The 25,351-nt window shown below is 37.6% G+C and overlaps 1 protein-coding gene across 2 annotated transcripts in view; it reads left to right on the top strand.

Moving 5' to 3' along the window:
- ADK (adenosine kinase) overlaps positions 1-25,351 on the top strand; it is a 292,886-nt gene that overhangs the window by 249,844 nt on the left and 17,691 nt on the right. For both annotated transcript variants that reach the window (XM_080348339.1, XM_080348340.1), the window contains exons 9-10: positions 886-1,000; positions 23,949-24,035. In XM_080348339.1, coding sequence (XP_080204465.1) covers positions 886-1,000; positions 23,949-24,035 — 202 coding nt within the window. The remainder of the gene's footprint in view (positions 1-885; positions 1,001-23,948; positions 24,036-25,351) is intronic.

Genomic DNA, 25,351 nt, shown 5'->3' with positions numbered 1-25,351 from the left:
GAAATCCTTGTGTTTCAGATCATAGGGCAACTAAGAGAATACGTAGGATAATATTCTAATGACAAGTTGTGCTGTTAAGAAATTCTTGCATCAAATTAAACATTTCAGATATAGCTGTAAAAGGCATTGGATGGATGAGAGGTTTGTTTCAGTATGCTTGTTTCTCTGTTCCTAGGTACGTGCACTATGGTGTACAGAAAAAGTCCCTTGAAAGCAAAGATTTCTGAAAATTTGCAGCTTAGACTTATTCCAGAAAATCAGTTATGTTCTGAGCCCCACTGAATATAGCTTTTTCACCCTTTGCTTGCCTGTGTCTGTATTCTACAGCCAGCTAGTGAGCACAGCGCACATTCCCCTGGGCTCCGCACCCTCTCAGGTCCCGCGGTGCACAGTCCGTTTACTGCTGAGATCAGTTGCTGTAGGGAAGTTAGAGAAGCAGTATTTTTAATCCTCCTGAAACCAGAGGGATTATAGGACTATAAAACCTGGCTAAATTGGATGAAAATCAGGCTCAGGCTTTATCCAAAGTATTCTCATACCAATTTTATTTTTAATTTTATGATAGGTAAGATTACAATCCAGTCAGCAGCAAAGAAATCCACTAATTGCTCATTAGGAAATGCTCTGTAATTCCTTTGTTAGCTTTGCAGTTTTGCAGCAATTGGACTAGCTGAACTATCATTATCAAGATTAAAAACAATGATCTTACAGTACTACATAAACCCTTAGGAGAATGAAGTTTTCCTCTTTTTAAAAATCTTCCTCTGCTGACAATAAAGTCTATTTTATACGTAGCTGTAAGAAAATAAGTCTTTGACCTGCTAATAAGTTCTAATCTCTGTCCACTCTAGTATGTTGATAACAAAACTTTTCTTCTATTAATAGACTGAAGACATTAAAGAGATAGCCCGGAAGGCACAAGCCCTGCCAAAGGTGAACACTAAAAGGCAAAGAATCGTCGTCTTTACCCAGGGGAAAGATGACACTGTAATGGCTACAGGTATATTTTTCAAATGTTTGCTGTCACTCACAGTAAATATTCTAGTTAATCAATTATAAGTTGTGGTTTTACAAATTATGACTGTTAAATGGTAGTCACAACATTTGCCTTTTGATGTTAGTCCATGTTTCTCATCTGTTATGCTTTTAATTGCTTTAAGATTCTGACTTTAAGAACTTAATATTTCACAAGAATGCCTGAGATTTTAGTTCTGAACATCTTACGTTCGTTTTTATAACATAGATCTAAAATATTGATCCAGTTGGTTTTACTCAGATTTTTATGAATTGAGATTTTATCTGTGTAGCCATCTTTGCTGCAAACAAGAACACACTATGCCTGCTGAGAACAGCTGTGCAACAGTATAGTATATTTAAACATTTGTGAAGAGGAGGAAGTGAAATCCAGTACTAAGTGAATTTCCAAGCTTTTTTGCTTTGAGCAGAAAGTCTCACTCTAGCTTTTCTCAGCCGTCTGTTCTTCTATTCTCAAAGGAGTACGTGGGAAAAAGGTGTTCTAGCAGGGATACAAGTAGTTTGTGCTGTCTAAATTGATGATTTACGACACACAGATTTAAGCATTATTAACATGACTGCCTACCTTTTGACAGTCTCTTTAATTCTGTCCACCTATGCTTCTAGACTAAATAAAGCTATTAAAAACATGTGCTGTGGCAAACCATTTTAGTCGTTCATTCCTTCACAAGGCAAGTTATTAGTCAGGGCTGAATTCCTTCTTTGGAAATAAAGTGAAGTTGAGGAAACTTTGTACCTGAGGGACTGGTGCTCGCTCATACGATATTTGCCTCGACATCAGAATTGGCTTCAGACTGTGGCTGCAGGCCCAGGCACCAAGCAGGTATGATACTGCTGTATAGATCATTCTAGCAGCAGTTTGAAAGATTTCTGCAATAGTTTGCTTCTTCCCATATTTTGTTAGCTACAAACAGGTTTAACAGAAACAGAAAGCAGTCACTGAGAGTTGGGTATGTGTATCTCAGCGAATAATGACTGAAGTGTTCCTTCCAGAAAGTTACTGCGTTACATGAATGGCCCATATAGAGGCACTGCACTTAAGTATGGTACAGTTGGCTGAGAAGTAGCGGTGTAAAAATGTTTTTATACATGAGCTAGTAATAACGGTAGTAAACCTAAATCTGAAGCGTAACCCTCCTGTGCTCTTATTTAATTTTCACTGTGTACTTATTTTATTCTTCAAACTGGAGTTGTTAACAAATCCATTAATCCCTTCTTTGATATTTTTACAACTGGGAGCTTATTTGAGGACTGACACTTGCTAATCTTAGCTGTTTGTTTGCTATGAAATGAACTTAAATTAGAGAATGCACTTTATATATGTGATAAATGCAAGATGGATAGAGAGTATATGCAATGGTGTCAGCTACAAAAGCAAACATGATAAATGTTAAGGCAGTTTTGAGCTGTGGGATAAGCTATTCAGCACATAAGCATAGCTGAATCTCTTTGCTATGCTGTTATTCATGGCAGCCAAATAAATGTCAATAATAAAAGAGAATTAAAGATTTCATTTCCCAGAGGCAGTCCTCTAATACAGCTTGATCTTTCATTTCATTTGTAATTCGTTCTCATGTCAGGATGCAATCATTCGCAAGGCTCTGTGTGTCATGTTAAGTCATTTAATAATGATTAAGAACATAAAAATGTTTGGCCTGTGGTGCAATTCTCGAAAGAGATACCAATTTGTTATTGTTTTCCCCCTTTTTCTTTTCTTTGGTATGGATCATCTTTTTCCCACCTCCTCACATGAAAATAATAATGAAAAAAGGAAAATGTATCCCTGTATTTAGCATATGATGATACCACACAATGGCACAGAGTGCTGCTAACACGCTTATTTCAACACTAATCAGGTACAGTTGTGCATTGAATTCTGCTGTGGAAAGTGTAAAAAGTTTCTAAATGATTTTTTGTAAAGTTACTGCATTTAGGAGCAGGTACCAGTATAAAATTCATTTCCTTTTTCTAACGCACAGAAGATGAGTAGAATTTTGAAAAAGCAGGCTATGTGTAGTTGTTTGTCTTGCCTTTCTGAGGAAACAATATAGTCTGCAAGAGTTTGTGCCTACATTTAAAATAGTATTTGCAAAGTCAGCTATGGATTTGGATATGCTTGTTGATACCTTCTGCTTTGTATTTTGTCCAGATTAATAATAAGAACAACATGGTTATTAGTTGCAAGACATTTCTGTCACTAGTGACTCAACCAGAAGGGATCAGTAACCGGGCTAAGGACTCTACTCTTTCTCCCCTTCCACTGCTGCTTTTAACCATCCTTTGTCAGCTGTTGGGCAGATCATGTATTCCAGTGATCTTAGTTTATGTCCAAAAGAGTGCAGGATGGAGCTGGAGCTTACAGGTGTGAGAGTAAAAGACTCCAAGGTGAAATGGACCTTTGGGGGTTTTTTACATTTTGTTCCTCCTCCCATTCCCCATTTTCCCCATGGAAAGGTCTCTGCCCTCTGGCAGCAATGTGGAGTGTCATTACTGTGAGCCGTGGGAACAGAAGTGACTGGCTTGGATCAGGCCATACTCTATGAAGAGACACAGCTGGGAAGCTATCCTGTCTTCTTTCCTTTCCCCCTGCCCGCACATGGCAAAGTGAGAAAGGCAACACTGAGGCTGTGAGAGCGTCCTTAACAGAGCTCAGTTTCCTCTGTCAAAGCCCCTGCGTGCTGCCCAGGACAAGGCAGCCGAGGGGCTGGGTTCCAGGAGGAGTAGTGTACCTCTCCCAGTCAGTTATGTGTAGGCTGAGTGGGGGATCAGGCAATGGAAGTAATGAGGGGATAGCCTTTGATACAGCTCTGGCTGGAAGGAAAGGAAATAAGATGGGTAAGAGAAGTGGTTGCAGGTTGCAACCTGTCGTGAAAGGACACAGAATTGTACATTCTGAAAATGAAATGTGGAGGGTTTTTTCTTTTTTTGGTGAGATGAAGAAGGCTAGATACAGCTAATTATTACATGTGGAGACATGGCTGTGGCAATAGTTTCTGATTCCTGAACATTCTAGAGAATGGAAGTATCAACAGATACTTGAGTAGAGCATAGGGCAGAAAGGCACAGTTTGTTACCAAAAGGAAAGAAAATTTAACCAAAAAGTCCTGAGAATGTAGCTTTGACAAACAGAGGACAGAGCTTAGACTTCCTCCTACAATCTGGCCCAGCTGTACTGCAAAGGTGTTTAGAAAGCTTATGAATTGCTATAGTTAATGTTGTTTTAATGCCCACCAAAACCGCTGGTGGCTCGCCTCAAAGAGACCAACAGCTGTAGGCACTGAGGCACAGATTGACAAGCAATTTAGAGGTTCATGCAACTGGAGCAGACCATGGAAACAGTTAGAAGCAATAACTGCATCAGCAGTCCCAATCTAAGCCATTCCTATTTGTCAGCTCACTTTCTTTGGCTATCTGAATTATTTGTGTTTTCAGAGGAAAAATTTCTCTCTCTTTATCATGGAATGCATTGGACCTTTCTACTGTCTGTTCATATCTCCTCTGTCACAGTACTCCAGCCTCAAGGCCCCTTTCCTCTCCCCTTCCTTCCTGTTCTCTGTCAGTTGGAATTATTGCAAGGAAGAGGCAAGCTCAAATTCAAGCTGAGTGTGATCAGTGTGTTTATAGGGAAGGGAAGGAAAGGAGTGTTTAGGATTGGCACACAGGAGCTGTGGCACATTAAATGTTGACTAAATTAACTGTCAGCTTCTAATAAAGCTCCACACAGCATGACCAAATGATCGTTGGCTGAGGTTTTCCTCTTTGTGTCGTAGAATGATAGAATAGTTTGGTTGAAAGGGACCTTCAAAGGTCATCTAGTCCAACTCCCCTACAATGAGCAGGTGCATCTTCAACTAGATCAGGTTGCTCAAAGCCTTATCCAGCCCAGCCTTGAATGTTTCCAGGGATGGGGCATCTACCACATCTATGGGAAACCTGAGTTGCATTTTTCTGTGAGATCAAATTTTATCTTTTTACCAAATAATTTGAAGGCATTGGATCTTCTCAGTGACCATAAGAAGTGGCGTTGACAAAAGCATTGTAATTTTGTCTAGCATCAGTTCTCAACATGACTGAGTTTTGATAGAACTCTTGAAAAAAGGTAACCTGTGAGAGACACCCGTGTTGCAGCCTTTGAGTACAGAGGATTATGGTTTGTGAAAAGTACTAGTAAAGAAAATAGGATCTGTGCCCTTGCTTACTAGAAATGTTTATTTGAAGAACAGTATTGGGTTAGTTCCTTTTGTGGATGCTCCTCATCCGCACTGGGAATTACTGGGCTTTGAAGGCTCTGATCCCACTACCACAGCCTTGTTCCATCACATCTGTCTTCCCAGGCCTGAGATGCTGGATTTGACTTAGGGTTCCTGAGCTTATGGGGTACATTCGTTTCATGTTTCAACACTTTTTTCTGTAACCACAAAAAATACATATGCTGGGAAAAGGGGGAGAGTTAATGAACACGTGCAATCTCCTGATTTCAGCAGCTGGAGCTTTTCAGAAATGCACCAAAAATCACAAGCTCTGGCAAGAACATATATGTCATATCTATATGTGTGCTATAACATTTGTCAGAATCAAACGCTGTGAAAGCTATCCCTTTTACAGAGTTGCTCATAACATTTTTAAACAAATTACTTTTAGTCAGATACGTTTTATGACTGGTCTTGGCCCAAAGGGAAATCTTTGGAAAGTCTGAGCAAAATCAGCTCAGCAATGGAAAAACATACTTTTATATTGAAATATTTGCATAATTCAGAAACAGCTGAAGCTACAAACTTTAAACTTGGCTTGTTTTATAGCTTTAATAGAGGAAAGAAAAACAATCCAAATATAAAGAAAATCACTTTAGCATTTTTCAAGTTATGAATAGTGAAATCTGGCATGTTCAGGCGTGAACATAGAATTTTCCATTCTTCCCCCCTCCCAGTGTTTGCAAGACCACCTCTATTAACGGCGCATTTGTAATACCCTCATTTGTTAGAATATGGCAGTAAAAATGTATTCTTTTTAAGGATTCAAGCATTAAAGCCACCTTAGTTAGGGCTTTCTAACCACTTACATCTTCTTCAGTTTGTGGGATACATTACTTGAGAATGTTTCAGGAAATGCATTAGCATTGCTGGCAAATGTGGTAGAATGAGAAACGTTCCCCTTAAAAATTTCCTAGCACACCTACCACATAGTACTTACTGAAATAGTTTTCTGAATTTCTACTTGTTTGTATTGTTATTTAATCTGTTCCATAAATTAAACAGCATGTGCAATATAGCCATATTAATATGTTGCAATAAAACTTGCAACGTTACCAAATTTTAGAGCCTGCCTATCAAGCTTTGGATGTTGGGAGCAATAGTAGGCACTTGCCTCTACCTGTTATCTGAAACAGAATTCTGAGCTGAATGGATGTTGGTGTTCCCCATTATAACGATTCCTTATATAATATATGCACATGATCATAAACTAAAAGTTTATATGTTTGGATAGAACCAAAACCTGATCTCTGTGAAAAGAACAACAAAGGTATGGATAGTAGGTTTTTAGGAATGATGAAGCTGCTCTTACTTTTTAAGGATAAGTTAGATCTGAAATATTTTAGAAGGAGAGTTTTTAAACCGTTTGTTTTAGAAGGCTTGTCAAAATTGTGGAAACTAGAGAGATTTTAACAGCCGTTCTTAAATCATAATGGCGTGATGCTGTCTGCTTTCTGGGGAAATAAAAAGAACTGATGTTCAAGTGTACAAATTACTCTAAACAGAGGTCAGTAGGTTTTCTTTGTCAGGTTGTGCTGCAATCATAGACCAACATGTTACCTTGTAAGCCTATCTATAAAACATAGAAGTATTACTATTGACACTGCTGACATTTTATGGTGGGCCTGTTTGCACCTCATCTTTCTTTAAGTTACTGAGTATTGTGTGTTCTGCTCCAAGAAGCAAGAAGTGTTATTCTTTTTCCTTACTTCTCACAGCTTTCATGCTTAGCCTTCAAGACTGGAAAACCTTGATTAGCTCTTTTTAGAAGACAGACTCCCTGTGTGTTTACACAAACAAAAGCTGTGTCTTGGACCTGGGGAAATAGTAGTTGGGTTATATTACAGTGTGCTCTCTTTTTCACAGTATTACACACTTTCACTCTTCCCTATCCATTTATAGTCACAAATGGAAAGCAAGGTTTAAAAAGCAAAAATGGATTTAGGAAAAAAGGAAATTTTAGTCTGCTAATGGCATAACAAATGAGCCAGAAAGCCCAATAGAATTATTTTTAGTTTAGTTGTGACTTAAGAAACCACAAAACCTAAATTAATAATGAACATTTGTTGATAGGATTAATGAATAGCAAAGCTGATAATACCTTTTTGTAACTGAGACCATTCATACTTTCATGCTGCATGGGAAAGGAGGTCTGAGAGCTGAAACACGTTATTAAAACCTAAGTTCCTGGATACTGGTATCTTCACTGGACTTAAAAGTGTATCAACTATTTCAACTCAAAGAATGCATATACATATATGTAAATAGATATAGATGTATGTAATGTTTTTATGTTTCAGTAATTTCATATTGATTTAAGAAAAGGATGTCTTTTCTATCTTACTGTGTTAGCATGCCGAATTAGCCCAGAAATTGAGAGTGAAGCTGGGAAATCTCCTCTTCATGTGTAATCACTAGTAATGAGGAATTTTTGAGGCACAACTCTGCCTCTTATTAAACCTAGCCTGAATTCCAGGTGCTACATTGAATTTACATTTAGGGGTTCTGAGGAAAAATTACTACTTTAAGCTCTGAAAAATGCGTGTTTGTTGAAGGACAATAAATATGGGCCCCTATTTCATTCCTGAGGACTAGGCAGTATTTCTTCTTACACAAAAGAATTTCTCTATTTGTTTCTCAAATATGAATATGTAGATTTAGGAAGTCAGGTTTTGTGACGTAGTTCTGAAATGGACTCTTGGGAGGCATAACTATTAATATGCCTCCATCCACTTATTAGGTGGTAGAAATTGTTTGGCGCTGGAGAGGCAATATAGAACGAAAGAGTGGGAGCAGGACCGAGTCAGACCAGAGGTCTGTCTAACCAGTTGTCCACAGCAGTGTACAGCAGTGGGTGCTTGTAAAAGAGCATGAAATCAGAACAAATCTATAGTGATACTTCCATGTTACGCTCCTCTAACTTCCAGCAATCTGCAGCTCAGGAATTTCTGAACTAGGGATGTTGTCTTTGAGCCTAATAGCCCAAATAGGATTTTACCGTACATAATGTTTTGTGATAATGAGCATCACAGACTCTGTGTTAGGTAAAGAAATACCTCCCTTTATTTGTTTGGGTTCTGCCACTTAGCAATGTTACTGGCTACCTCCTGCTGCTTGTGTTGCATGGCCAGTCCGTAACTATTCCATATGCAATGTCTTGATACTTTTTGTTTTGCAGAACTCTTGCTTATTTCCCCTCACTAGTCTTTTTTATTTCCAGACTCTTTTTCCTATTTTGTTTATTTGTTCTTTCTTTGTTCCGTAGTTCTGACACCTTGGCCTGCCCTTCACTACACCTTTTTTCAGGCATGCTAAACACTTTGCAAATGAGAGACCAGAATGTTAAGTGCATGAGAAGTTTACAAAGTGGTTTAATTCTGTTGTCTCCATTGTTCTTTATTCCTCTTTTAGTAATTCCTAACATTTTATTTGCTTTTCTGGCTGCCTCTGATGACATTTTCGTAGAATTAACTGTTGTAACTTCAAATTTTCTTTATGGTGTGGTAATAGGTGGTTTAGAGCCCATCACTGTGTATTTAAGGCTATAATTGTTTTTTGTCTGTGTGCCTTTTTTACATTGATTAACAAAGAATTTTATAGTCCGTTAGTGTGATACACTTTTGCAATTCTTCAACTCATCTTTTGGTTTTACTATCCAAAGTGAGTCTACATGTATCCCCAGAGGAAGGCACACAGTACACTGCAGAGCTCCTCTCACAAATGGTGTATATGGCCCGGAGGTGCCACCCATAACTGGTAGGCACAGTTAACATCAAGGCTGGACTTAGAGGGATTTCAATAAGGCCACCTCTTAAACGACTTGAGACCTGTCTTGCTTGACTCTGGAGAGCAAAGTTGAATGAATTTACAGTAAGACACCTATTCAGACGACATTAAATCCCAAATGGACACTCTTGTTCAGGAAATAAAGTACTTTAGTACACTGTAGCTTTTTTTTTTGAGAAATGAGCTCTTCGCTGTGATATTATTCATCAGTTAAAACATCCACATAGAATTAATTTATCATAAATTTCTGGTGCCTCCTGTATACATGGCTGTAAACTTTAAAACTGGTACTATTTTACTGGTGATCTGAGTGAGTTGTGAGATGGTTCATACAGAAAAAAAATTACATTGGCACAATGTTGTTTGTTCAAACCACAAAGCAACAGAACTGCCTACTAGAAATCCTGAGAAGAAAGAATGGTAGTAATTAAGTCTTATGGTTACCAAGGCAGGCCCCTGCTGTTCTGCACCACCATGGAAGGAATGAGGATTCACCTTATTCATTCTGTGGCTGTGTAGTCCTCAGAGCAAGAGACACTGAGACTTGGATCCCTGGCAGTTTTACACTGAAATCAGAAATCACTGGCTCATCCTAGGATACACATTTCCATCCCCTACTTTTCCCTCACCCTGTCAGTACTTCTCTACCAGCATGGGAAACCAGTTCAGCAATCTGCACAGACTGGCAGACACTTGCTCTGGAAAGGTACTGGGCTTTCTGAACCGAGGTCCAGTTGAGTACCAGTGCCAGCATGGGAGGAGAGACTGCAGCATTTGCAGTAGGAGACAAGGATGAGGCTACATTATCTGCAGACTGTATCGGCTGAAGTTGCTTTGGAACCTCACTCTGATGTTTTATTTTGATCTTCCATCTAGCAAGAAAGACTGTTGTTCCAAAGCTGGAAGGAAAGTTGTTCCAGGGTCAGCTGGTAATATTATAGAATTATGTCTGTCAAGCAAAGATCAAAGAATAAGGGGGCAGAGCCATGAATATGCTGTCAGAAGGGGAACGATCTCTTTGATATCTCCTATGCAGAAAACCACCAATTTTATCATAGAACTATATTAAAAGAATGGCGAGACAGTGGAATCAGCCATTCGCTAATTGGGAAGCACTGGAACTAATGACAGCCTTCCAAATTTAATTTGTGCTTTTCATGTGTACATGTAATTGATGCAACTTTGTCAAGATTATCCCATTTTCTGAAAATGACACCTACTCCTTGTCATGTACACCAAACATGAAATTCTGGTGACTTTTAGTTTTTCAGCAACTGTTTTTGCAGCTACAATGTTATGTCAGTCTAAGTATATCTTTCTGACTTTTGGAACAAACTGAAGAAAATTCAAAATGACAGTGTTCTGTTTCATATAAAATAATTATCCTATAAACTTTTCATTAAATTTATGCTTTCAATTTAATGTTCAGTATTGTCCTTTTCTATACTTGCATTCTCTGTTGCTGCAATATCCAGTATTGTACATTACCCATTTCTCCTTAAAAGAATACGGTCTAATGAGTTGCAATCTAAAACCCATACTTTAAAGGTTTACAGTGCATAGACTCTTCCCTTCCAGACACTTAGGTTCAAAACATACTAACAGGTTGGCTATTTTATGAAATTAATCACATAGTAATTTTTTAGCCAATAATTCTAAAATCTATTTTCTCTTTAACCTGAATTGGTGCAATTATTTTTTTCGTTGTAAGAACTTAAATGCATGGCTTTTTCAGCAGGTTTCATAATAGATCAATAATTTGTTGGCTTAACTTTTTTTTTCCTTTGGAGATGTGGGAAGATCAATATCTGTAGTGCCCTAGGTCATGATCAATACTTTTAATAAAACTTACTCTTTTTTTCTTTTACTTTTTTTTTTTTCTTTGTACCTTTGTGGGATCTTGCCTTTATTAATGAGCTTTTCCTTTAGATTCAGACCATTAATGGTTTTCAGATAATGTCATACTGCCCAAGGTCAAGGCCAGTTTGAACTTATAACACTACTTATCAGTGATTAAATCTATTGGATGGGCTTAGATGTGTTAGAAGACATAAGAGTTTGAAGGACTGCTTTCTAGAGGCTCAAAGTTAAAACAAAACAAAATCTCAACCTTTTGGGAGGATAACACAATAAGGCTTTTTTCTGTTTCCTTCTTAAATAAGTAACGATTGTCTTATTCGTGGATCTCATATTGGTGTTAACATTGCAAGTATCTACTGTGGTCTTGACTGCTCTTCAATTAAAGGTATTCAATGGCCCATATTCAGATTTATAATGGTGTATTGCTCATTTTGCAAAACCGGTTTTAAATAAGGTAACATCTTTTGTTCATTGCTGAAATTCTGGATGGGAGGGTAACAGCTTATCAAAGTATGTGTTATCAGCTGGCATGCTTGCAGAGGATGTGATATTATTGTCTCTGGGGCTCAACCCAGTGTCTTTTGAAATCAATGGAAAGATCTCATTAACTTCATTGGATATCGATTATGGCCATGGAGAACTTAAAACATTCATGAATATTAATGGCTTATACTGATCCATGTGTCTTTTATGTGTTGTACCTTGTCTGCAATCTCCGATTCAATTTTTGTAGTCTACCTAGAGGTTATACAAAAAGTGATCTTTATGTATGCTGAAAGATTTGATAACACATTTTACCTTAAGGTATCTTCTGTGTCTGTTACAAATGAGGTGCATAAAGAACTGGACTCTTTGACCACTGGCACCTCAGCAGAATATCTTCTGTGGAAAATGTTTTTTATATTATTTTGGCAGTGCTAGCCTTTTTTTTTTATTAGGCAGGAGTTCACTTCATAACAAATCATCACAGAAGAGTGTGAGCAGCAGAATCGCTACTCAGAAGGTGCCCTACAGACTCTGATAGCCCATCATCTTTAATTTAGAGATTTTATTTCCCATCTTGTGATTACAGTTGTACGAACATTGTAGAAAACTTTGAATTGTAGCTATCCATATCATGCTTTTGCCATAAATGATGGAACTTATATTTTCAAGCCTCTAATCTTCACCTGCTCAAATAGTCACTATAAAATAATTCCACAGAATGGAAGGAGAGTAAAATGTGGGTGTGTACCCTGGACAGAAGTTAACTGCAGGAACGGATCCTTTGATTAGGAGTTTCTCTGCTGTAGCATCCAGTTGCAGGCAATAGAAGTTGTGGGAAAGAGGTGGGTGAATGGAAAACAAATCCCTAGCTCCAGGAGGGTCAGAGCAGAGATCTTGGCTAGTGGAAAAAGTGGACAAAGGGGAGGGTTGAATGGCTCCTGCTTCGCTTGACTTTGGGAATTTAAGTTTCGTTTTGTGTAAGATGACAAAATATTGAGAGTTAACATTGGGGACGGAGAAGGAGGGGAGGCGGAAGGTAATTGGAGTTCTCAAAAGTGGTCGATTGTCTAAAAGTGGAATTGTGAGATTTTATGATCAGTTTGCCTCTGTGACTCCTGCAGTAGGCTTTACAGATAAAGTAAAATGGGAATGGTTGAAATGCCACATCTGAAAAATAGGTTGTGCATGTTACTCGTATACCAATGGCCTGGCCCTGACGTACCTGAGCATGACATAGAATATAAAGTGGCAGTTTAGATATAGATCTCTGGATACCACGAAAATAACGTTTATGTAGTTGATCTCATTTGAGTGAAAGTAGGCTCTGGCTTACTTTCATCATAGCTGTTTTCTTTGTTATGAATAATGAAGTCAGTAAAGTAAGCAGACCTGACTTCAAGTATATACAGACAGCAGATCTAGTGAATACAGTAAACATGAACTGTTCTTATATTGTTAGGTTTTGGCTATACCCGCTGAATGATATAATACTAATGTTTGTTTAAAAAGAATACATGGAGTAGTCTGAAGACAGATTTAAATTCTGGAGGTCTGCTTACGCTGATTTTGTTTGCTGTACTCTGGCACCCTGTGCCCCCCACCGCCCTCCTAATCCATCCTGATTCCTCTGCCTGCCCCAGTGATTAGCAGTCAAAACTAAATCAGAGAGGAGACTATGAAACCAAATATTTATGTGCTTTGTATTATAATCTGACACTGTGATATTGTACTGTGAACCCGAAAAAATGCCGGGCCGTGAGTTGTGGCTAATAGCCGTTGATCATAAATGAAACTGCAGAACTCCACTCCAAATTGTTGCCTTTATAAATTTGATAATAAGTACATTTTGTGATAGCATATAAAAGTACAATAAGCTATGCGTGCCCTCTCTTTCGTCTCCACCTGTCCAATTGCAGAATGCTGTTTGTACAGTATATTGTTGTTGCTGACAAGTGAATAAGAATTTTTAGGAGCAGTTGGCTGTCAAATGATGGCAAATTTAAAGGTTATGCAAATTGTGCCAGTACAGCCCAGCTTGTTTCAGACCTCTTTTCTCTATTATCATATCAATTGAGTCAGCTCATAGTAGACAAAGCAAGGTTATGGGAACCACCTAGAGCATCATGCACCATTAAACATCAATGCAGCATACATGAACATCTGCAACAGCGATCTTATTAACAGAGGGTATAACGGAAGGCAATAAACAGCTTTCTTAGTCACTTAATTGTAAAAAATTTAATAACCTAATACTTGCATTATTTATCAACAGCAAGTTGGTCAAAAATTATGCAATTGTAGTGGATTAGATTACCTATTGCACACTGTAAATTACTACAAAAATATGAAAATCCATTTGTGAGCAGTTAAACACTGTAGTTAGTAGAGTGCTAAAAGTGCGGTTTTCTTTTAATCTGTGGTACACCATGGAATGTAAGTACTGACATTTTTATATTTGACTAAAATCAAATATAGAAGACCTAAAGATCGAGTTTTTTTATTTCCTGCTAAACTAAGCAACTTAAATATTTCAAAAATCAAGGGACAGTTACTGTGAAAGGTAGAATATAGAAACTATAAGGTGTTTCCTCCCACATTTGTTTGGAGGAATAAAGCACAAAGCATGTTAGATTTCATACTGGGATATGTATTTTGTGTTGGCTTCTGGGGTAGTCACTGCACTGGTCTAGAAGATGAGAGCATGTGAAGCTGTAATCTCAAATGGCTTAGGGAAACGAATACAGAAATTAAAATATGTTAGAAATTGATGAGAAACAAGGTTTGGTTCCTCAAGACCAAGGCAAACTGGGTAGGGTTGGAGCACACACTGTGCTGGAATTGGAGAAATTGGTGGGGAGTGACAGCCCTCCTCTCCTAGGAGCCAGGGAGAACGGTAGATTCCCTGGTTTTGGTTAGCAGAGAGCTGGAGGCCAACTCAGGAAAGGTTAGAGCTACAGGAGGAAGGCGCCATCCTTCCAGTTTCAGCTTGAACGTGCAAAATGTACCGGCATTTAAGAAAAAAAATCTGAGAAAGGAAATAAGAGACTGGATGAGTAAAACAGTACAGGCTCAAAGGTCAGGTTTGACAAGTGCATTCAACAGCAAAACCTGCTCCAAACGTTGGTCTGCTCCCAAGCGGCTTTGTTCCTTCCTGCCGCCCTCTGCTCCCACCTCTGCTGCCACGGAGGAGCAGCTATTTCATCAGATTTGTATTTATATGGAAAAAGAATGAAGCCTTCTCAGTTTTTGTTGGCATAAAAATCCAAATGGTACTAGGATCCTTGGCTACAGTCAGCCTCTGGGTCACCAGTAGGCACCTTAGTCATTTCTGCAATCAGAAGGAATCAACAGGCAACAGAGAAGAATGGGGGGAAAGAAGGTGAATGAGAAGACACTAAACACCAAAGATTAGTAGAACTTGATATAGTTTAAATTTGGCAAGTTGAGTGTTATGGAAGTTAATTTTATTTCCATAATTTTTATTAAAGAATGTTAAATTGAATGTCTTGATTTTTTTTTTCAATCTGGGTTTATTTGCTGTGGGAGAAAATGGCAAAAAAACCAGGCAGTATGTCTAAAGAACCATTAAGTATATGTTTTATTCTGAAATGGTTTTAAAAGGAACAAGTAACAAGCATTTTCTTTTTTTTTTTTTAATTCACATTTTTTAAGTTACAGTTCCAATGATCTCGCCTGACCAGAGTTTTTTCCTGTATGTCTATCTGGTTTTTTAAAGCAGTATCTGCTTCTTGCCTTTCCTCATAACTTTTCATAACTTAATTATTAATATATCAACAGAGTGTCCACATTTTATTTAAACATATCTATTTACTTGCCTACCCACCTTGCTTTTCAGATTGGAAACTCTTCAGAGCAGGAACCTTTTCTTTTTTTTTTGTCTAATACAAATCTTGTTGGTCACCTTGACCATAGGAGAATACAAATGAGGTTTAAAAGATCACAAGTTGGATTTGACTATATGTGCCAGCTAAAGTTTGATTCGTTTTGAAAAGTTTTATTGCTTCTAAAAAGATCAATGTGTTGGTTTAGTTTTTAGGTTGAAATAACTTAGAACTGAATGATTTAGCAATTTAATAGTACAGAAATAAAACTTTAAAGAAAAGTAACTGAGAGTGACAGGCACTAGTAGGAGGTTGACAAGGTTCTGCAGAGATAGACGCTGGAAATTTTTAATTTGTCTGCATTGGGGTTTACCTTAAATGACAGTGCATGCACTGTAAAACCCGTTGTGTTACCTTTGTGAGCGCCTGTGTGCTACTGCCGTGCTTTAAAGGGCTTGTTACAAAAACATACAATTCAAGAGCTCTTGCCAGAAACTGGTTGTCAAAACTGCTGTTATAATAACTGAATCCAAATTAATTTAATTCACTACGTAGTCAATAATTTTGTAAATTCGGGGTTGCATAATTTACATTAAAATGTATGTGACATTATTTTAAAAGGTCATAGATCGACTGTGCCACTTACAGCAATGGCTAGGTAATACTTTTAAACTTATTAAGTCATACTACAGAGATCATAGTTTGGTGTATTTAATGATCTAAGAAAGTACCTGCAACTAATATAGGAGAAAATAAATGTCTTCATTTTGGGCCAAATTCTCTTTCTGGACTGGCATAACACCTGAAGAATTCCATTGAAAATAGTGGAGTTGCTTTGGTTTTTAACTGGCATTCTAGAAGCAGAATATTTTCCCATTGAGATGAGAACAAATTTCAGCCTCCAATGCAGTGACATCTTCTAACAGATTTAAAACCTGCAAAAGCCTGAGAAAATTCGTTTAGCAAGCATGTTTCATTCTTCAAAAATAAATAAGACGTGTAGAGGGACCTTAATTAAAGGCAACACAGAATTTACAAATACAGCATGAGAAGAAAAAAAATAATTGCCGAAGTTCTGGAGCTGAGCTCAGAGTTCAAAGGATGACAAATCAAAATATCTACATATAATTTGAATCTTTAAAGGTGATGCTGTAGAATTTCTGTGGCATACCTACCTCAAGAATATCCAACTAGTATCCAATTAATTAATTTTTTAAAGAAGAAATATATATGTACATTAACTTATTTTTAGCAATGTTTCTAGGGAAGTCTGTCTCTTTCATTCTGATGGACTGATTCTATTTATGAAAACAAATATAAATTCTCCCAGAAGAAAAAGATCCTTCAAAACTGCTCTGTAGTGACCTAATGCTCACGCCTTCTCTTTTCAGGCTTACTGATGCTCAAGTAAAATAGAAGTGCCTTGGGCCCATTTCTGCCTCCACTGACAACCCATGCTTCTCAGATTATCATGTAGCATAAACAAAGCTGTCATGTAACATGGCATTTATTTAAATGATGTGATTTCTGTGTTCACCACTCTGAAACTGAGGTATAGCTAAGAAAGCTTGCAAGTTTTGACAGGTGTGTTTGCCCCATTAAGGCAATATGCTTAATGTATAAAAAATGTGAGGCATAATACAGTTTTTGTCCTGCTCAAAATCAAATTATAAAGTGTTTTTCTCTTTTTTTTTTAACCAATGCCCTGCTAAGCTTTTGGGTAGGAATTGTTTTGACCAAATTATAGGTCGATATTTGTGAGAAAATTCTCCCATATAACAGTGTTTTGATGGTCCAGCTATGCAGTGGTTTAAAATATGTCTGTAGAATGCTATGAAGTGGAGTACAAGCATACATGCATTCTTTCTAGCGTGTGCAAACAGTAAGTGAAGTGCACGATCTACCTTCTGAGCTGAAAAATGCTTCATTTTTGCAGTTCCCATCAGCCAAGGTTCAGAAGGTTGAAGAGTATGTTTGAGCTAGAACATGTGTGTTGGTGTAACTTGGACACACATATATGATATATTCTTTACATTAGACATTGAAATTCCAAGTGACATAAATTGTGTGTGTTTTCAATTCTTGAGCCTACCTATTTATAGATAGAAATAGATTAGTTTGTATTTCCCATTCCCACATACAGCTCAAAAAGTAATAGTTTGGAGGGCCACTTGGCTTGGTTCTTTACATGTGAGGGTCAAATATGAGGCACAGTGACCAATACACGTAGGATTTACAGTGCAGGAAGAGATATTTATATTTGTTAATATCCAGGGCAAGATGTGGTTGTGTGCCTGTGTCCCTGTGCTTTCAGTGGTGTGGCTAGGCTCACCACAGTAGAGCATGCTCTCAACAGAATCTGGGATCATACCCTTCACACATTTCCTTTATTGTAACCCATCTCTCCTGTTTTCAGGACTGATTTTGATCTGAGCTCTTAATACTGATTCCAAGACCATCATTGCATTTAATCAGTGAAACATCTGCAAAAGTTTTGAGCTTTTTGTAATTTTGGTGCCTATGACTTCACACCCCTTGCCTTGCCTGAGCCCTCAACCCCTTTCCTGGCACGGACAGAGATCACAGGAAAAGGATTTAGCTCTGAACACTACCTTATGTCTTCAGCAACCCCACTGAGTTAGAGGAGCGCGTTTTGTGGCAGTTCAGTGGACGCAGTTTCAGCTCCCTCTGAAATCTGTGCCTAGCGGGCAAATGGCAATACTCTTGTGTGCTCGGAAAGGCTTTTTCAACAGAGTTCATTGCCATTCTAAACCTTAAACATTGTGACACATGCCAGAAAAATTCAGCGGCATGTTCTTAAGGGCAGTTTTTCTATATATTTATACATATATATACATAATGTTATATTTGCACTAAACTAAAGTGAAGCTAGTATTTTCTGTTGACCTTTTGCTTCCCTATCTTTTACACACAGTCCTAGTGTTTTGTTTACTTGTGCAAACAAATAATTATTTCATATGAGAAGTAAAGTAGAGCTTCAACTCGTGGCTCTGGCAATGGTGATATAGAAAATACTGATGTTTATGTGGCTTCCACACCTATAAAGTAAACAAAACACATTTGGGCCTGTAGAAGCTATTCATGAGTCATTAGTTGATGCTGTTAGGTTTTTTTACAATTGTTGTTAACTAGATACAGAGTTATGAGTCTAATCTCATGCTGGTATAAATCAAGAGCTATTTCAAAGAAGTGGTGTTGAGTTGACAGGAGTGCAGACAGAATCATGTGTAGGTTCGGGGGATATACACTCGGTAGAAAATTAGCACTTAATTTTACATCATTGCTAATAGCTGATGTGTATGAGTGTACAAGTTCCTCTGGAGGAGCCTTCTTTCCTCTATTAACTCTAATCCTATGACTCATACTTTAGTTAGATGCTATGAATATTACTTCTGAATAAAAATGCTCTTGACCAGATAATGGGGAGATGCGTATGTCTGAGGAAAGCTATAAAGGGAAGACAAGTCCAACTGAACATCCTTGGATTAACTTTACCTGCTAGGAGAGAAGGAAAATGGGTTCTGCACATTGTCATTTTCCCTACAGATATCTATAGGATCATTAATAAAGCCACAGAAGATTCAAAGTCTTTGGAATCATATGCCTTCTCTTTATCTACTGAAAATTAACTACTTCCATGTGAGGGACAGTTCTTTACATCTTGGCCAACACAGCTATAAGGACTTTTGCTTAGCAAGCTGCAAGGAGAATTTTAGCCTAATTGTACTATTTGGGTCTTTTATTATGTAAATAAATTAGTATTTGTCTTAATTAATCGCATCATACCATAGACATAAACGCATTATAAATGACAACTACTCTATACCTTGTTTGGTGTAATGTTGTTTTTTAATAGCAATAAAGACTTAACTTCTATATTATTAGTTATAAGTTTTCTTGGCTACATATTGAGTTCATTAGAATACAGTATCATTTTTTGTATATTATTAAAATATTTGATTAGAAAGATCCTAAAGCGTGTGGCTGACTTGCACCTCACTTGTTATGCTATTTAACGCCAGTGACTTGCATGGGTGAATTCCTTATTTTTCTGAAAAGCCCTACATGGCTACAGCACTGGGCCGAACAGCGCTCAGAACTAGACGGCGGAGAGAGGAGATGTTGGCATGCAAAGCCAGGCAAACTGAGCGTGCACACAGAAAGTGCCAGGGGGCCTGGAGTGTTCATCCAGTACAGCTATCTGAAAGTCCCAGCCTGAAAATGCAGGATCTCATGCTGTTTGCTTAGAAATGACAGGTTGAATCAACGCTGCCGGGTTTGAAATACGGCATCGCTGTAAGTCTGAGGGATTTCTAAGCGGGGGTTCAGCACACAGTGCCCTGCCCCACCTTGCCTTGTAACTTTGGACAGTGCTGCGCTGATAGGGTGGGAGAGTTGCGGTATCAATTTGGTTTACATTATCAGGTGTGGTATCTTTGTGTGAAGCACAGCAACAACAGTACTTTTACTGGAGAAAATGCAGGAGTAAATGTTGTTATGATTTTTAAAGATGTTTTAATATGCTGAAAAAGGTACAGAGACCTAGAGCCTGTAGGCTTCTGAGTTCTGCCTTCTGGAGAAGAAAGAGCTCAGAACCATCCTGACTGACACGGGCTTGTGCAAATATTTTTCTTGTTAATTCCTACCTTATAGCCGCCCAGAGACATTTATAGGTTTTGAGTTCAGGTTTCTATATTCTGTTAAGTTCTTCCTGTCTCTTTTTTTCTTTTTTCCTCTCTTTCTTTTTATCTGTTTTTGGCCCCTGATCTAAAGTTTTCTTTACAGAGGGTGGAGGTGGGGAGGAGATCGGACAGAATTCTGCTTCACAGTTGTTCGTTTTTTACAAGTTAAAGCTCACTAAAGAAACATGAATGTGTCTCCATCTTGTAAGCATCTGTACTACCACTACCAGCCCACGGATCAAAGCTTATTTGAGGAAATAGCTAGATGGTTTTGTATATATTTTAGGGCTCTCTTCTTCCTTTTATTTTATTTTCATACAAAATTAAGGACACTCCAACATGTTGCCCATAAGAGTTCTGTTACAGGTAATTAAATGTAAGTTTACACATTTAATCTACTTTTAAGAGCAAGAGAGACTGGTAAATGACCCAGTTAAGGAAAGTACTCAGCCTAATTGGATGTAATGATTGCTTGCTGGTGTTTATTACTGTACTAAGAGTAGACGTGTAGTCTGTGATTCTAATTTGGTTTAAAGACAGACCTGTAGTATTCGCAGCTATCATCAGAGTTCGATTGTTTCCGTTAACATCATGAAATAGGCTTGTGTTCATTTGGGAGCTTAAATGTATTAGAATGAAAAGAGTACTGTTTTTTCAGTTAATATTGCTCTCCAATTATTATCTCTCCAGATTGTCTTACATACAAAAATATCTTGAGCTAGATATGCTAGTGCATGTTTTTGCCTAAGGAAAATAAAGATAATTTCATATCTTTATGTACATACTGCGACAAATTAACAGTAACTAAATTTACCAATGAGCTGATTCCTTCTGACTTATCTGTGAATGTGTCTTCAGCCTATGAAATCACCACATTAATGTTTGGTTTTGATTATTTCTATATCACTCTGAAACAGTTGAGGTCCTCAGCAATGTAAAATCATTGAGATAGCTGAAGCACAGTCCCAAAATTTTACATTTCATTAATGCTTGTTATTAAAACTTCCCTAATTATAGACACTTTGTTGCAATTTACACTCACAATTCTAGGCTTCCAGGAAATCATATCCAAGTGGAATGTGTTGTTTCCCAGGGTGTTTACCGTCAAAAATATTTGTTGCTTAAAAATAGAACACTGGATTTCATGCCCAGAGGAGCAACACTTAGACTTCAAAACACTTATGTAATTATTCTTTATTTCATAAGCTCTCAGAATGATAAATGAAATCAGAACTGACTTTGAAAAGCAAGGTCACTGATGACCAGTGCACTTAGCTAAGGTGTCTCTGTGTTTGCTATGATGGATTTGGAAGTTCTGTAACATAATAGATCACACACAAAAATTAAGTTAAAGCAACATCGAAGTCACAAAAGCAAGGATATTCAGAATGGAGACTTCTGCTTTATCTTAATTCACCCTGTTTTGCCTCGTTGGTACAAAACAGAGATGTTAGCTATTTTTATTACACAGACATAACAAGGTAATTTAATGGCAGCTTTAATTCTAACTGACTTCATTTATTGTGGAGGAAAGAAGAAAACCACCTCGATATTATTGTTAACTACAGTGTAGTTGACTTTACTGTGCTTGTAGAAGTTCTCCTAAGGTTAAAGAAAGATAATTTCCCTATTGGATGGGTGCAGATGGTAATACCCTTATAACGTAGTATGTGCTCCAAAGTCATGCCAGCTCCTTCTGAAACCTCAGTACTTCAAAATATGAGATTATCGCTCCTCTTGAAAATATATAAAATTATAGAAACAGAAAGCATGACCCAGGTAGAGATGGAAAAACTGTGGTCAGAGAAGCAAGGATTGTTCTCCTACCAGCCAAATTCCTTTACGTGTTTGTGCTTTTGGACTAATTCAGTTACTTACATTTACATCTAATGCAGAAAGAATAGAATAAGAGCTCATAGTGCAATACTTACCAGCAAGTACTAGAGGGAGCTGAGGGAAGGAATCAAGGCAGAGTAAAAGAAAGGAGAAAGATGTTGGTGAGAACTTTCATTTGTGTGTGTTTGCTTGAACAGAGTCTTACTCGATGCCAAGCCCCATTTACAGCATTCAAAATAGAATGTCTGTGCCCAAACACATACATTTGTATGCATACGCAAGTGTCTACTCTGTATTTAACGTAGAACATCTGTGTGTGCCCGTGCACACTTATAAAGAAAGCAGGTTAGTTTATTACAATGTGTCTTCAACAGAGTTATCACTTTGATCATTGTTTTAGTATTATCCAGAGCAAATTGTATATACCTTCTTATGAAATGGATGAATACACTCAGCTCGTCTGGCAGAGTTTAATGTAAGACCTCTCTTTCGTGATTTCCAATTCAAATGAATCCTGTTAAAATTACTAAAAAGCATTGCTCTTGAAGACTATCCTAAGAGCACAACACAGCATTGAAGCGTGTATCCAAATAGCTTTCTTAACAGGATAGAGAGCAGGATGCACTGAGAACTGACTGAAACCTGTTTTTTAATTGGAATATTCATCTTATGTTTTTCATTACCCTTTTCCCTTTGCCTCTCATGGATGGTTGTTGCTAATGCTCCCCTCCCCTCCCCTCCTGGTGGGCCAGCCAACAGTTCCCTCTGGAGGCAGCATCATTATATCTGCCTGTTTCACTTAGGAGCAGATGGTGAAGAGCAGTAGAGCTGATACACTGCATTTCACAGAAACCAGGATCCTTCTGGTACCTCTGCAGCATACACAGACTTGCCTGATTTGAGACTGTGAATTCTTTATATGCCTCCCAAACGAGGTTTCCTTGTTTGCTACTGTGTGCACCAGTGTAGGAGTGATTTTTATGATCTGATCTGTTGCTGGACAGTAAAGAAACGACCCATCTCCAGCTTTCAGCTACTAGAGGGTCTTTTTCCCATTTTATTTCTATTTTTACCAAAAATGAAAAGAAAACAGCTCTGATGGTTTTCATTTTCACTGATTGACAGGCTTTTCTTCCCCCTCCCCTTTTTTTAATTCCTGCTGTCTGCCAAAGGACAATCTGTTTGCTCTGAGACAGTTTAATGCATACTGACTACCAGAGGCAGAACTTCCATTGGCTCTGTTACAGAGGTAATTTACACTTTAACAAGGTATTGTGACAAGGTGGTAATTATATTTTTATCACGTCATTATGACATTACCACCTGGAAAGCCATAGCTGATTAATTAGTGGCATATATTAAATTTATAACCCTAGAACTCTAAAGCTATCATACCTAAGTGGCGTAATTATGTTGAACTGTGGTGTGGCAGTGAATTGGAGGTGAAGATGCTGAGTATCCACCTATTGCAATAGGTTTAACAAGTGCCAGTAGAGGGCAGGGAGCTGCAGAGAAGGAAATATTAAAAAAAAAATAGTAAGGACAAGGGTGAAGTCATTGAAGTCTTGAAACCAAATCTAGTCAGATGGTAAGTTGCAAGGCTTATTACATGTATGTGTTTTTTAGAAGATGTAATTTGAGAGCACTTTAACACTAGTTCTTGCTTTTTATTTCACGGCTTTGTTTTTGTTAATTCACATGCATTTTGTTTTTTACAATGCTATAGTTTCTGTTGAATCTCTGGAGGCTTAGACTGGCCATTCTGGAGACTACATCACTTTTCTGCAACTAAGAGGAAGCACTGGTTTTGGAAGGATGGATTTTCTTAGTCTCGTCCATATGCCCAAGTGTTTTTATATTCCTCATGATTTACATTTTTCCTCTTGCCCTCAATATTAGGAGAAAAAGAAAACAAATGAGGCTGGGAGTAATTAAAGAAAATGTCCACAACAAATAGCTTGATCAAATGTGTTCCTACATCCCTATGCAGTAAATGCAGACATAATTATGAAACAAATCTATTTTTATCCAGATTACCATGTTAAAGGTCAGAGCTCTGCTTTTTAATTGTTTTGATTTTCAGTGTTTGTTGTGCTTTTCAAAGTCATATTTCCAGGTAACTCATGTTTTGTTCTCCCCTTCCACTATAGAAAATGAAGTGACTACTTTCCCTGTGTTGGTGAGTGATCAGAGTGAAATTGTGGATACCAATGGAGCTGGAGATGCATTTGTTGGAGGTATTTCTTACTTCTTTCTCTTGTTTGGAGATTATCCTATTATTCTCTCTGTATAAAATCTACCATTTTTCCTTTCAACTGTCCTTCAGAATGAGCTTCATTCTTTTAGAGCTTTTCTCTGCATCCTGAAGTTATATGATTTAATTAAGTTCTGCTTTTCAAATGGAAAGTGTGCTCTATTACTTTAAAAATAATGTGCCATTATGCTGTACTCTGGTTGTTTTCATGAGATTAATTGTATCTGTCAGACTGTTGCATAAACAAGCTGCATCAAGTACTATATAGTGTACAGAAATCCCTCCTGGCTTAAATGTTAACACGTTGTTGTTCTTTAAAACAGGTTGTAGTGAATATTAAACAGTATGTTAATAAGTGAGCATAATGTCTTCTGATCATGTCAATTTTGGTAGAACATCTGCTTCCAATACAATTATTTGGACATCAGAAAAGAACACAAAGGGTTAATTTGTTAAACCCGGAAAATATCTGGCATTGCTTGATATCCATTTGCAAACTTACTATTTTTTTTGGCACAAGCTCTAAGGAAAAAAGAGGATGTTATGTCTATGCCTGTTTTAAAAAATTACTCTATATAAGCCAAAAACCAATCTAATCCAAAAGTTCTGTCATTCATTGTAACCTTCGTACATGTAGTTCTGTGATGCGCTATTGCATCCTGAAGGCTCTAATATCCAGTACATAGTAGCTGTAAGGAGCTCCATTAGTCACTAATTTACTGGAAACATTACCACAGAGACTTTATAAATAGAATTGCAGGGCTCAGTCTTGTAGCTATGAAGGGCATAACAAGCAGTGTGTTACCAAATTAAAGCTTCAGAATTGTGTCTTGCTTCAAGAAAGTATTCAACATAAGGTTAATCTTAAGCATGTGAGTAATTCCATCCTTGCTCAATACTTCACTTAAAACAATGATACATTTGCAGTATATGCTTAAATCTGGCTGAAAATAGGAATGTTATTACTCATTGCTTTGGTGCTTTTGTGAATCAAAAAGGACAGAAATAGAGGGAAACACATTAGGTCATATTATCATACACCTTTTAGTGAATGCTTGTCACTTTCATTGTTTCTAAATCACAAACAAGACTAAATTTGAACCAGTAAGTAACAGTTACTATCTTCAAGTGTTTGTCCTTATCTGCATGTGCTCTGTGTATCAGCTGTGCCAGTAAGCTGGTGGTTTTGTGGTGGAAAAAAAAAAAGAGAAAATATCTTGCTTATTTTGTTTTCAGATCCTGAAAATATAATAATACTAGGTGTGGCCCAGGTGGGCAATATGGTAGACATCAACCAAG

The sequence above is a fragment of the Nesoenas mayeri genome (genome assembly GCF_963082525.1).
Source record: "Nesoenas mayeri genome assembly, chromosome: 7".
Lineage (NCBI taxonomy): Eukaryota > Metazoa > Chordata > Aves > Columbiformes > Columbidae > Nesoenas > Nesoenas mayeri.
This window is presented reverse-complemented; position numbering and strand designations above follow the sequence as displayed.